The 12045-nt window shown below is 38.8% G+C and overlaps 1 protein-coding gene across 1 annotated transcript; it reads left to right on the top strand.

Annotated features, from left to right (window-relative positions):
- The first annotated feature begins 5580 nt into the window (after positions 1 to 5580).
- Positions 5581 to 11825, top strand: LOC116213943 (ABC transporter C family member 3-like). The gene is made up of 10 exons (XM_031549108.1): positions 5581 to 8236; positions 8341 to 8427; positions 8519 to 9160; positions 9368 to 9532; positions 9624 to 9918; positions 10011 to 10225; positions 10357 to 10662; positions 10772 to 10835; positions 11114 to 11353; positions 11476 to 11825. The coding sequence occupies exons 1-10, from the start codon at positions 5828 to 5830 to the stop codon at positions 11574 to 11576; spliced, it is 4524 nt and encodes a 1507-aa protein (XP_031404968.1). The 5' UTR covers positions 5581 to 5827; the 3' UTR covers positions 11577 to 11825.
- Positions 11826 to 12045: the final 220 nt, after the last annotated feature.

Below are 12045 nucleotides of genomic sequence, written 5' to 3'. Positions count from 1 at the left end.
ATGGAAGAAGCATCAAATCGCTTGAACCAATTTATTTTAGTATATAAGACCTTACTTAAGCGGAAGAAACGCCGAATCGCTTGAACTAATTCATTTTGGTTTAAGTATGTGCTTTTAATATATTTATAATTACTCCGAAATGTGACAAAAGAGGAAACTCGGGTGCCTATGTGCACTATTAGCGGAATATATGAGATGTAATCCAAATCACCAATGAACCGTTTGCCCGTTTTACCAAACGAAAAATAAATAAATAAAGGAAGGAAGGAAGGAAGGAAGGGACAACGTAGCATTCTTTGTTGACCAAGAAAACAAAAAATAGCATCTTTGACTGACCTGGATTAATTTATATAAATAGACGTTTTAAAAAAAATATTGAATTCGAAATTTGTGAATAAAAAAATTTATATTGTAAGCACCTTTTACTTAATTGATAGATCCAAATTAAATTGAATTAGTGGAATCTTTTGAACATTCGAACATCAGGTAATAACGCCAAAAAATAGCATTCTTTCTTCTTTTCTCGCTGGATTGATTGATAGCAACACTCGTCCCTCGATTCGTGACTTAAACAGATAACACGTGCAGTTATCGTAAATTGGATTTCAGATAGTGGCCGTTCTTCTCCATCGCTCTGCAGGCTTGGGGCACATGTTCAAGTAAGGGAATGTATGTGCAAAATGGTTGGGTCGATAAGTTAAGCACGAGTCTGTTTGATATCATTGCCGGGTCCCTCCTCCCCATTCATATATTGTTTAATTTATAACTTGATTCCTGCCCCGAGTCCATCCAAAAAAAAAAAGTGCTTTTCAAGTGCGTGGGGCCATGGTTTATTTTAACCATGAAAGTCAAATATGGCAACTCGAGTAGCGATGGACTGAAAAATGAAAAAGAAAAAAGAAAAAAGGGAAGAACACAGTATACATGCAGGATTAGATTTTGACTAATGTTTTTTGGGTGAATAATTTTGAATAATATTTGATACAAAAATTCTATCAATGGCACTGTGTCAAAATGACAAAGCAGCCGAATACATAATGTCAAAGTCAAATAAAAATTGTATCAAACCATACGGCATATATATGTTGCCAATTAAAATCAACATGAAAAAGGTACAATTATATATAATTTGAAAGAAGGAAATCAAGAAAAAAATTCTGATTATCCTTAGGAAAATTTTAGTATTTTAATTGCAAATCATTTATTCGCATTACATGGATTTCTTTAAGTATATCTTTTTGGTAACAAGGTATTGACAATTATGAAATATTCATACTTGCAGCTATATATCTTGTATAGTGCAATAACGTATTACAAGTGCTCTAAACTTCTGAATTAAATTACTAAATATTTTAACTAAGGTATCGAAAAATTGGGCATTTAAATTATTGAATTGCAAAAATTAAATCAATTTACTTGTTTTAGTTGTCGATGTTAGTATTTTTATATATTTGCTAAGTACTAAAAGATTGAAGTAAGTTACAACATATTTCGGATCAGTTTTAGTAATTCAAACACTAATGAAACACTGACATTAAATATATTTAGTCCTTTTAGTTATCAACGTTAGACTTTTAATGTGCTTTCAGGGTACTAATAGTTTGAGTTAAAGTACTAGATATTTGAAAATTTCAGTTTTCAAGTACCAAGTACTAAAATTAAATTTCAATACTCCATATATTAATGAAGGTCTGAAATTAGACTTATTTAGTATTTTAAGTTAACAAGGTTAGTCCTTCAATGCATTTGTAAGTTGCTAAACATCTGAAATAACGTGCTAAGTATTTGAAATTGTCTTGGTCAAAAAGAATTTTGAAAATTTCACTTCTTTAGGTACTAACAAAATGCTAATTATTGAGTACATTTAGATAATGGCCGCATGCTAGGTTAAATATTAGTTCTGTTGCTCCCAAAATTTGCATTTTTATTATTTTGATTTCACAATTTGTTATTCCATATAATTCGGCCCAGTTGAAAATGGTTCCACTTGGGCTAAATTTGGGCCCATTGGACCGCCATATCGGTGCGCTGACCCATTTGTGCAGGCTCAATGGGCACATCAAAATGGGCTGTCCTTTTATACGTTCGAAAAGAATAGTAACAACTGATCAAAACGGAAGAGCATCTTAATCACATTAAGAACTGAAAAAGAATAGGAGCCCACAACGGACCGTGATCAATAGTAAACATGTTAACTGGATTCATGTCTCGTGCACATGACGCATGGGCTGCAGAGATCCAAAGCGAAGATCGTGTATAGATGAATCGATCGACAGTGCCTGGTGGTTTAGCGGCGGCAATGCCACACCAAGGAATGGAGTTTCTGTATTTATTTACGAAGAAGGCCCATTGAAGCAAATTATTGGTGGGAATGGCTATGGCCCTTTAGATTTTGTCATTTTCCCCTTAAAAGAGAAGCAAATAGTAATATTCGACGCATTAATGTCAATGAGGACAACAACTACGCGACAGATGCTCGTCAAACAAACCATGCAATGCAACACATTCTCTACCTCTTTCTTTTTTTTCTTTAATTTTTTAAAATACTCATGCAGAAGTATTTTTTGTGGTGCGTGAGACATTTTCATGAGAACTAGTTAGGATTTCTGTCCTTTTCTGTTTGGTTTCTTGGAAGAAAATAAAGTATTTCATGGATATATATATATATATATATTCTTTTAGGATACATGTATATATTATATGTACATACATGTACAAGGTCCCATTTTATTGGTTCGGAGGTCCCGAGGGGAATATATTATACTGTACATATAAATGTATCTAAGGAATATCTTCTCGAGAAGTTCACCAAACATATTTTTTCGGGCCTGACTTATTTGATAGATATGTTGTAATAATGTTTATTTGTTTAAAATAAGGCACGTTCATTGGAGGTCCATAAATTAATGCAGGTTGATAATGCGGTACTATCTATATTATTATAGTAATATGTATTTATTAAAAATAATAGGAATCTCACGATGCGTTTGATTTCGAAGTTAAAGTAATTTTGATTTTAATTGTAGAAAAAGACAAATGAGATGAGATTATAAATTTAACTTGGAAAGCGTGTGTTTTTATTGTGTAGTGTGTTGAGTTAAAGTTAAAGTTAAAATTTTTGACTTGAGAAATATGTATTTTTATTGTGTAGTATGTGAAGTTAAAGTTAAAATTTTTGTGATTTTAACTTTGAAATCAAAAGAATGTCAAAGTCTCGTATCAAAATTAGCCACAAGGATTTGCATCGATCTTGACACAATATTTATTGATATTAGCATTGTCATTTTTTCTTTCGAGAGATGATATTTATTTCCTTAGTTATATTTATCTATTAATTATTTATTTATAATATTTATTTATGTCATTTGTGGAAAAGTTTTACAAATTCTTTTTCCCTGGTTACAGATTTTTACGGAATTTGATTGCTGGAAAAAAAGAGCAGATGTTTCTTATATTTCGGAGTTCATGTCTTCATCCAACAATGGCTTTATGCCAACCACTTCGCATGAAACTAATGAATGCATATAACGGATCTTGATGTTAGTTATCTAATTAAGAATAAGTGGAGCTTATGTCGCTCTGCCAAGTGGACTGATAGCTTTGAAAGTCAAGTAAATTTAATTATACCTGGACACCATCTCTCAAACATACATACAATCACGTGGTATCTGCTTACTAATATGAAATGCGATCAGTTTCGATAGAAAAAAGTTCACAACTTAACATATATATCATGGCTTGTTCAAAAGAGAAAAAAAAGAGGGCTACTCCTCTTGGAGAAAAATGCCAGATAAAAACAATTAATATATAGTCAAGGCACGGGCAAGGATTCCCTCCCCCCACCCCCACATGATTGGAGGACATTATGTGAGGGGCTGGCCTTCTTCCAAATTATTGATATTGATTCTAATTCTATCATCAATAGTCAAAGATGAAGAGAATGTGAACCATATATACAGTTCCACATGTACACCTCTTGATTGTTATCGATCACTGCACTCCAGTTATAAATGACTGTTGACTATCTTCCCATGATATTTTTCATCTTGATAGCTATGTTTTGGGTCGACATAAATATAACCTATATCCAAATATATCTATATATAAATATAATGTCCGACTTTTATTTTGAGAAGTCCCTGTTGTGCATGTTGGTTATTAACAAATTGATATGATCACACTGTGGCATGCAATTGTAGTTTAATTTAGTGCACGAATAATCTGAGCTAAAGACAATATATATATATATATATATGCGCGTTATATTTTGAATGGTAATGTTTTACCAAATAAATTCCGTCGTTATTAGATTATATGAGAACCACATGCATGATTAAAACAATGTAAAATTAATAAAAATGTTAAGAAAAAGGTCATAGCGCAATCATATGTACTTTGGCATGAGAATTAAGAATTTTAAGGTTTGATTACATATGCGTCTCTATTTTGTTTTACATTTTCTTGTACTAAGTCAATAAATTTTTCTTATAATCGAAAAAGAATAATAAAGTATCCGTGATATTTTTGTTATCAGTGATATATAGAGTGGCAAAAAAAGATATATATAGAGAGACTATTATATTATGATATCCACGAAAATATATAAATACGCTAGTTAGAAGATGAGCTTCTAACTTGGATTACAAATTGAATATATAGTAGCAATTAATCAATAATTTCTCTGGATTTATTGACTCTTCCAAGAGATAAAAAGATCTTCTCTAGATGCGTATCAGCATCTCCGAATCACAAAGTATCTTTGGAGATATATATATATATGTATATATGACTTCAATTTTGAATTTTTTTGTTCTTAACTTCATTTTTGGATTATGTATACTGTTTTTCAATAATAATGACATGAAAAGGTCACATTAATAATGGATTGGACCCCCCACCCCGACAGAAAATGCCAATGGCCGCCTATTTTCTTGGGTAGCACTCAAAATGAAAGCATTTGCTAAATATAAACTCTTATTCTATGGAAACCGATTTATTACTTTGCAAACTTGTCAAGTACACATCTTTCATTAAAAAATTAAATGATAGGATACATGTAATGACAAAGACAAGATTAAAAATAAAATCAGGATGAATGAAAAGTTGGTTTTTTCCTTTTCCTAAAATAGAGTAAAACTATGGTAACATTCAAAAAATAGAGGTACTCGATAAATACGAATAAAGAAAATGTTTTTTTGCTGTTTTATTTTTCTGCTACAAAGAAGATCAATTAACCTAATATAATAAAATTAAATTTCTGATAGTTAATAAAAGAGTACAGATTCGATCATAAAAATCGAATTTCGAACTTCTTATATGCCAGATAAGGGCATGTTGCATGCATTAGAACGCCATCCTTTTTCTCGTTTGGAATTTTCTTTCAGTAGTAATGATTTTGTTCCTTTTCTCTTTCTTTTACTTTTTTGTTTTTATTTTTCAGTGAACTCTTTGCTTTTCTCAAAGGTGAAGCCGTTTTTCCCGGAAAGAGCCGCAGACCAAATTGCGTCTTCTTGACATCGTCACTTCCCTCTCTCACTCTGTGTCTCTGCTTGCAACAAATAATCCAGTCGCCATCCTCCAGTCCCCCTCCCTCCCTCCCTCCCTCCTTCCTTCGCACTCTCCGTCCAGGGGGAAACAATCTTGAGCTCCACGTTATCCCCTGCCCACGTAAAGCCCCAACTATTGACCAATCTCGTCTTTTGATCTCGTTTGGACTTTTGCACCCCATCGCCCACCCTTCCCCTGCATATATAACCAGGAACCAAAGCTAAGGCAGTTAACACACACTCCCAATTAGCGCACACCCATTTCTCAATAAGCCCAAAAAATGGATCTTTGCTCACATTTCTCAGCTCTCATGATTGTCCCAGGTAGTGGTTTCCTCTTTCAGACTGTTTTCCTCCGCGGGTTTTCGGCTTCCCTGCACCTCGTTCTGCTTCTTGTGATGTTGGTGTGGTGGTTGTGTCGGAAATTGGGTGTTGTAGGAGCTGGTGATGGGTCAAAGGGTGGTCACAGTAGGACTAAGTTGTTGTACCATAGGATGACTCTGTTCTGCTGTCTTAGTCTGTCAGTGCTTAACCTTGCCTTGTGTCTCTTGAGCTACTTCTTTTGGTATAGAAGTGGCTGGTCTGATGAGAAACTGGTGACTCTTATCGATTTGGCGGTTAGAACAGTTGCCTGGGGTGCAGTCTGCGTTTACCTGCGCAGACGATTCCCCGGTCCCGGTCAATTGAATTTGAAATTGCCGGTGTTGCTCAGAGTCTGGTGGGTTTTCTTCTTATCTATTTCTTGTTATTGTTTAGTCGTAGACTTCCTTTTATACAAGAAATATCATGTCTCCATCCCTGTTCGGATTTTTATATCCGATGGAATTTCTGTTGTGTCGGGTTTGTTCTTATGCTATGTGGTCTTGGGCCAATACATGGGGGGTGACAGTGATGCTCACCTCGAAGAACCACTCATCAATGGCACTTCCAATAGTAATGGTTGTACCAGAAACGATGAAGGTTCAGAGCTGAGCAAAACCAGAGGGACCGAAACTGTGACACCTTACTCCAAAGCCGGCATTTTTGGCTACTTTACTTTCTCCTGGATGAGCCCGCTCATCGCCTTTGGGAACAAGAAAATCTTGGACCTCGAGGATGTCCCGCAACTTGACTCTGATGATAGTCTTGTTGGGGCATTCCCGAAGTTCAAGAGTAAACTCCAAGTCCAATTGGGTGAAGGGCTTAGTAATGGCGTGACCACTTTCCGACTAGTGAAGGCTCTGATCTCGTTTGCATGGAAAGAAATCCTCATCACGGCCCTGTGCGCTCTCGTTTACACAGTTGCCTCCTACGTGGGCCCCTATCTCATTGACGCGTTCGTCCAGTACCTCAGTGGGCGTCGCGCATTTGAGAACGAGGGCTACTTCCTCGTTTCTGCCTTCTTGATTGGGAAACTTGTTGAGTGCATCTCTCAAAGGCAGTGGTTCTTTAAGCTGCAGCAAGTGGGCATCAGGGCCCGTGCAGTTCTTGTTGCAATGATCTATGAGAAGGGCCTGACCCTTTCATGCCATTCAAAACAGGGCCAGACAAGCGGAGAGATAATTAACTTCATGTCTGTAGATGCTGAGAGGGTCGGGGACTTTGTCTGGTACATGCACGACCCATGGATGGTGCTTCTACAAGTCACTCTTGCTCTGATTATATTGTACAAGAATCTGGGGCATGCTGCAATTGCATCACTTGTGGCGACTATCCTAGTGATGCTGGCAAACCTTCCCTTGGCCTCGTTACTGGAGAAGTTCCAGGAGAGGTTGATGAAGTCGAAAGACAAGAGGATGAAGGCAACATCAGAGATTTTAAGGAACATGAGGATCCTTAAACTTCAAGCATGGGAGATGAAGTTCTTGTCCAAGATACGAGAACTGAGGGGGATTGAGGCGGGATGGTTGAAGAAGTTTGTTTATACTCGTGCCTTGACAAGCTTTGTCTTCTGGGGGGCTCCCACCTTTGTTTCGGTGGCCACATTTGCTGCGTGCATGCTGCTGGGAATACAGCTTGAGTCAGGGAAGATCTTATCTGCCCTTGCAACTTTTAGGATCCTCCAGGAACCAATTTACAACCTCCCTGATACGATCTCGATGATAATCCAGACTAAGGTTTCACTTGATCGAATTGCCTCCTTCCTCTCCCTTGATGACCAGCAGAAGGATGGGATAGAGAAGTTGCCGCCTGGGTCAACAGATACCGCAGTTGAGATAATCAATGGGACCTTTTCGTGGGACTCATCTTCTTCCTCAGTTCCCACTCTGAAGGACATAAACCTGAAGGTGCTGCGAGGCATGAGAGTTGCTGTTTGTGGGACCGTGGGCTCAGGAAAATCAAGCTTTCTTTCTTGCATACTTGGGGAAGTCCCAAAGGTTTCTGGGATTGTTCGACTATGTGGGACCAAAGCCTATGTAGCTCAGTCCCCGTGGATACAAAGTGGGAAGATTGAAGACAACATATTGTTTGGTAAGGAGATGGATCGGGCGAGGTACGAGAGGGTTCTAGAAGCATGTTGTCTGAAGAAGGACTTGGAGATTCTCTCTTTTGGTGATCAGACAGTAATCGGGGAGAGAGGTATAAATCTGAGTGGTGGACAGAAGCAGAGAATACAAATCGCTCGGGCCCTATATCAAGATGCGGACATCTATCTGTTCGATGACCCTTTTAGTGCCGTGGACGCTCATACTGGATCGCATCTTTTTAAGGTAAAAACAAGCTTTTTCCCCCTTCTAATTAACTCATCATCTATTTCATTGACAGATGAACAGAAATTATATCCTAAATGCTGATGCGAGTCTATCCATGACAGGAATGTTTGCTGGGCCATTTAAGTACAAAAACAGTGATTTATGTGACGCATCAAGTAGAGTTCTTGCCAGCAGCCGATCTGATCCTGGTGAGTGAAATTTACGTAAGGTGAATAACTGTCTATCTACTCTAGCGATAGTAAGAATCATTGCACTGAATAAAATGAAAATGTTTGTCAGGTGATGAAAGACGGTAAGATCATAGAAGCCGGAAAGTATGATGATATTCTTCGAGCAGGAACAGATTTCATGGAACTTGTGGGTGCACACAAGACAGCTCTATCGGGGCTCGACTCTGTGCAGGTAGCAGCAGAATCAGAAGGATCAAGTGGGAATATTGAGAACGGAAATGAGACGAGTCCTGCAAAGGCTCTGGAGAAGACAGAGAACAGAAATGTCCAGAATGCCGAACCAACCAATAAAGCTGGACAGCTCATTCAGGAAGAAGAGAGAGAGAAAGGCTCTGTAGGTTTCCCGGTTTACTGGAAATACATAACAACGGCTTATGGTGGGGCCCTTGTGCCCTTCATTCTATTGGCGCATGTCCTGTTCCAAGGCCTCCAGATAGGGGGCAATTTCTGGATGGCCTGGGCAACTCCTGTCTCTCCTGATGCAGAGCCTCCAGTCACGGGTTCTACTCTCTTGCTCGTTTATGTAGCTTTGTCGATTGGTAGTTCGTTCTGCGTCCTCATAAGGACCACTCTGCTCGCTACTGCTTTGTTTAAGACAGCCGCTCTGCTCTTTGATAAGATGCATCACTGCATTTTCCGCGCTCCCATGTCTTTCTTTGACTCTACCCCGAGTGGACGGATTCTCAACAGAGTAAGTGACTTTAAAGCATGTTCTCATTTATCAAGAGAGGGTGATTGTATGGTTCATTAAATAGTATTCAATGTTCTTTTCGGTGGCGGACATGTGAAAATTCTTGCTGAAAACGGTATCTGAGGTGTTCTAGTTTTTGGTCCTGTTTGCCTCTATTCTCTAGTTTCCGTAACTAATATTTTCTCATGTTGTGTCCTTTCTTTCCAGGCTTCCACAGACCAAAGTGCAGTGGATACGAACGTTCCATATCTGGTGGCGGCATTTGCCTTCGCGTTGATCCAGCTCTTTGGGATCATTGGTGTGATGTCTCAAGTTGCATGGCAAGTCTTCATAGTTTTTATCCCCATTCTTGCAGTCTGTGTGTGGTATCAGGTAACTGGTTGCACCCTGCTCGAGCTGTTTGTTATAGTTCATACTCATCCTCTAATCATCAACTGGTTTAACCAAACTTCTTTGTTTGCAGCACTATTACATAGCAGCGGCTCGAGAACTGTCCAGGTTAGTTGGAGTCTGTAAAGCTCCAGTGATACAGCATTTTGCTGAAACAATAGCAGGTTCCACCACTATTAGGAGCTTCGATCAGGAATCAAGGTTCCGTCAAACCAATGTGGTGCTCTCTGATGGGTATTCTCGCCCGAAGTTCCATATAGCTGGAGCTATGGAATGGCTCTGTTTTCGTCTTGATGTGCTATCTTCGGTTGTGTTTGGTTTCTCCTTGATTTTCTTGATATCTGTTCCTGAGGGATTCATCGATCCAGGTAAAACTATTCTCATGCTGCCTTTGGTGGTTAAAACTAACTAAGGCTTAATGCAAAGGCTAATACGATGTTCTTTCTTTGCTTTTCTGAAGCTATCGCTGGTTTAGTGGTTACATATGGGCTTAATTTGAATATGTTACAAGTTTGGGTCATATGGAATCTTTGTACTATGGAGAACCAAATCATATCAGTTGAGAGGATACTTCAGTATGCCACCATCCCAAGCGAGCCTCCTCTTGTGATAGAGGAGAATCGTCCCAAACATTCCTGGCCATCACATGGAGAAATTAGCATCCAGAATCTGCAGGTGCTCAGAAGTTTCTCTCCTTTCAGAAACTCTTATAGCCGTTTCTTCACTTAACATCTTTCAAGACCGAAATCGTTTTTTTTTTTCACACAGACCAAGTTCAATTTTAATTGTCTTTTTGTCATAAACAGGTTAGATATGCCCCGCACATGCCGCTCGTCCTGAGGGGCATTTCATGCACATTCCCTGGAGGGATGAAGACGGGCATTGTGGGGAGAACTGGCAGCGGAAAATCAACTCTCATACAAACGCTCTTCAGAATTGTTGACCCTGCTGGAGGCCACATAATGATCGATGGCATCGACATATGTTCGATTGGGGTGCATGATCTAAGGTCAAGACTGAGCATTATCCCTCAGGACCCAACCATGTTTGAAGGGACGGTAAGGGGCAACCTCGACCCGCTTGAAGAGTATACAGATGAGCAGATTTGGGAGGTCTGCCTGTGAACTTTCTCGATAACCTCTCCGTTATGATGATAATAATAGCTGATGTTCATGACGATGAAAGCCAATCTTCTCACTAACATGTTTGGCAATTTTCCAGGCTCTTGATAAGTGCCAACTCGGAGATGAAGTTCGGAAGAAAGAAGGCAAACTCGATTCAGCAGGTGTTTTTCATCCCTTTTATTGTTGTGTTGTACTTTATTTCTTCTGCCCCGCTTTACATGAGATAAACTGCAAGTCACATTGGTTTTTGTTGGAATGGAATAGAATAGGTGACAGATGCACCTCAGATTTCAGTTCACTTGAGAATCGATTTTAGTCAAATATCGGTCTAGTTGTTCTGCAGTGCAAGTCAAATCAACTTAGCTGAAGACTAAATGGAATGAATTTTTATTCTTTCCTGTGTCAGCATGATGTTTTACTTAGTTGGATATTCTTGCAGTTTCTGAGAATGGAGAGAACTGGAGCATGGGGCAGAGACAACTTGTCTGCCTCGGACGCATCCTTCTCAAGAAAAGCAAAGTCCTTGTCCTTGACGAAGCCACCGCTTCAGTTGACACAGCCACCGATAATCTAATCCAGCAGACACTCAAAGAGCATTTCTCCGATTGTACTGTCATAACCATTGCCCATCGAATAACTTCAATCCTCGATAGTGACACTGTTCTTCTCTTAGATCATGGTCAGTGGCTTCTGATTTTGGTTTTTTTATTGTCTTTCAATAAAATTCTGTGTTTTGTGGCCTTTCCATTCGCGGTGATAATTCATTAAGTCTCATGATATATCGGAACTTCGGTCTTGCAGGGCTTATCTGTGAGTATGACTCTCCAAGGAGATTGCTTGAGGACAAGTCCTCGTCTTTCTCGCAGCTTGTCATGGAGTACGCCAAGGGGTCGAATTCCTAGTTTGAGCATTGATTGATTTGGAAACAACCCTCATTGATGATGAAGAAGAAAAATCGAATGGAGTTTAGGATGTTGGAATTTGAGGAATTTTAATGTTTAAATTTTGAGTAGCAAGTGTAGAATATGTAGCTAATTAATTTACTCATCTATGTGCGTTACCGTTGTACAATAGGGCCTTGTAGCTTCTCAGGAATGTCATAATCCATTCTATGGTCTCTATAGTTGATCAAAGTCTTCCAGTATGAGCTCTTTGATATTGTGTAAACTTCGGGTTTGCACACAACCTGCCTGTTAAGATTTGCACGTTGACAATGCCGATAATACAGCCTAAGAATTTATGTCAGATGATATTTCCTAGCCACTCAGTCTATTTATGCAGTGTAGCACCATTCACCAAAATAGACAGTAATATACCAATGGAGAAGGAGAATGAGTGTGTCATGGGTGCCAGAGGCTTCGTGGCATTGTG

This window comes from Punica granatum, chromosome 7, assembly GCF_007655135.1.
Source record: "Punica granatum isolate Tunisia-2019 chromosome 7, ASM765513v2, whole genome shotgun sequence".
Lineage (NCBI taxonomy): Eukaryota > Viridiplantae > Streptophyta > Magnoliopsida > Myrtales > Lythraceae > Punica > Punica granatum.
The sequence above is the reverse complement of the archived record's forward strand: the minus strand, read 5'-3'. Positions and strand labels throughout refer to the sequence as shown.

What these genes read in the sequence shown, in the direction of transcription:
- LOC116213943 (XM_031549108.1), top strand. Translation starts at nt 5,828, where the DNA reads ATGGATCTTTGCTCACATTTCTCAGCTCTCATGATTGTCCCAGGTAGT. An exon ending in TGAGGGATTCATCGATCCAG is followed by an intron (nt 9,919 to 10,010) that starts GTAAAACTATTC and finishes GCTTTTCTGAAG; the next exon opens with CTATCGCTGGTTTAGTGGTT. An exon ending in AGGCAAACTCGATTCAGCAG is followed by an intron (nt 10,836 to 11,113) that starts GTGTTTTTCATC and finishes ATATTCTTGCAG; the next exon opens with TTTCTGAGAATGGAGAGAAC.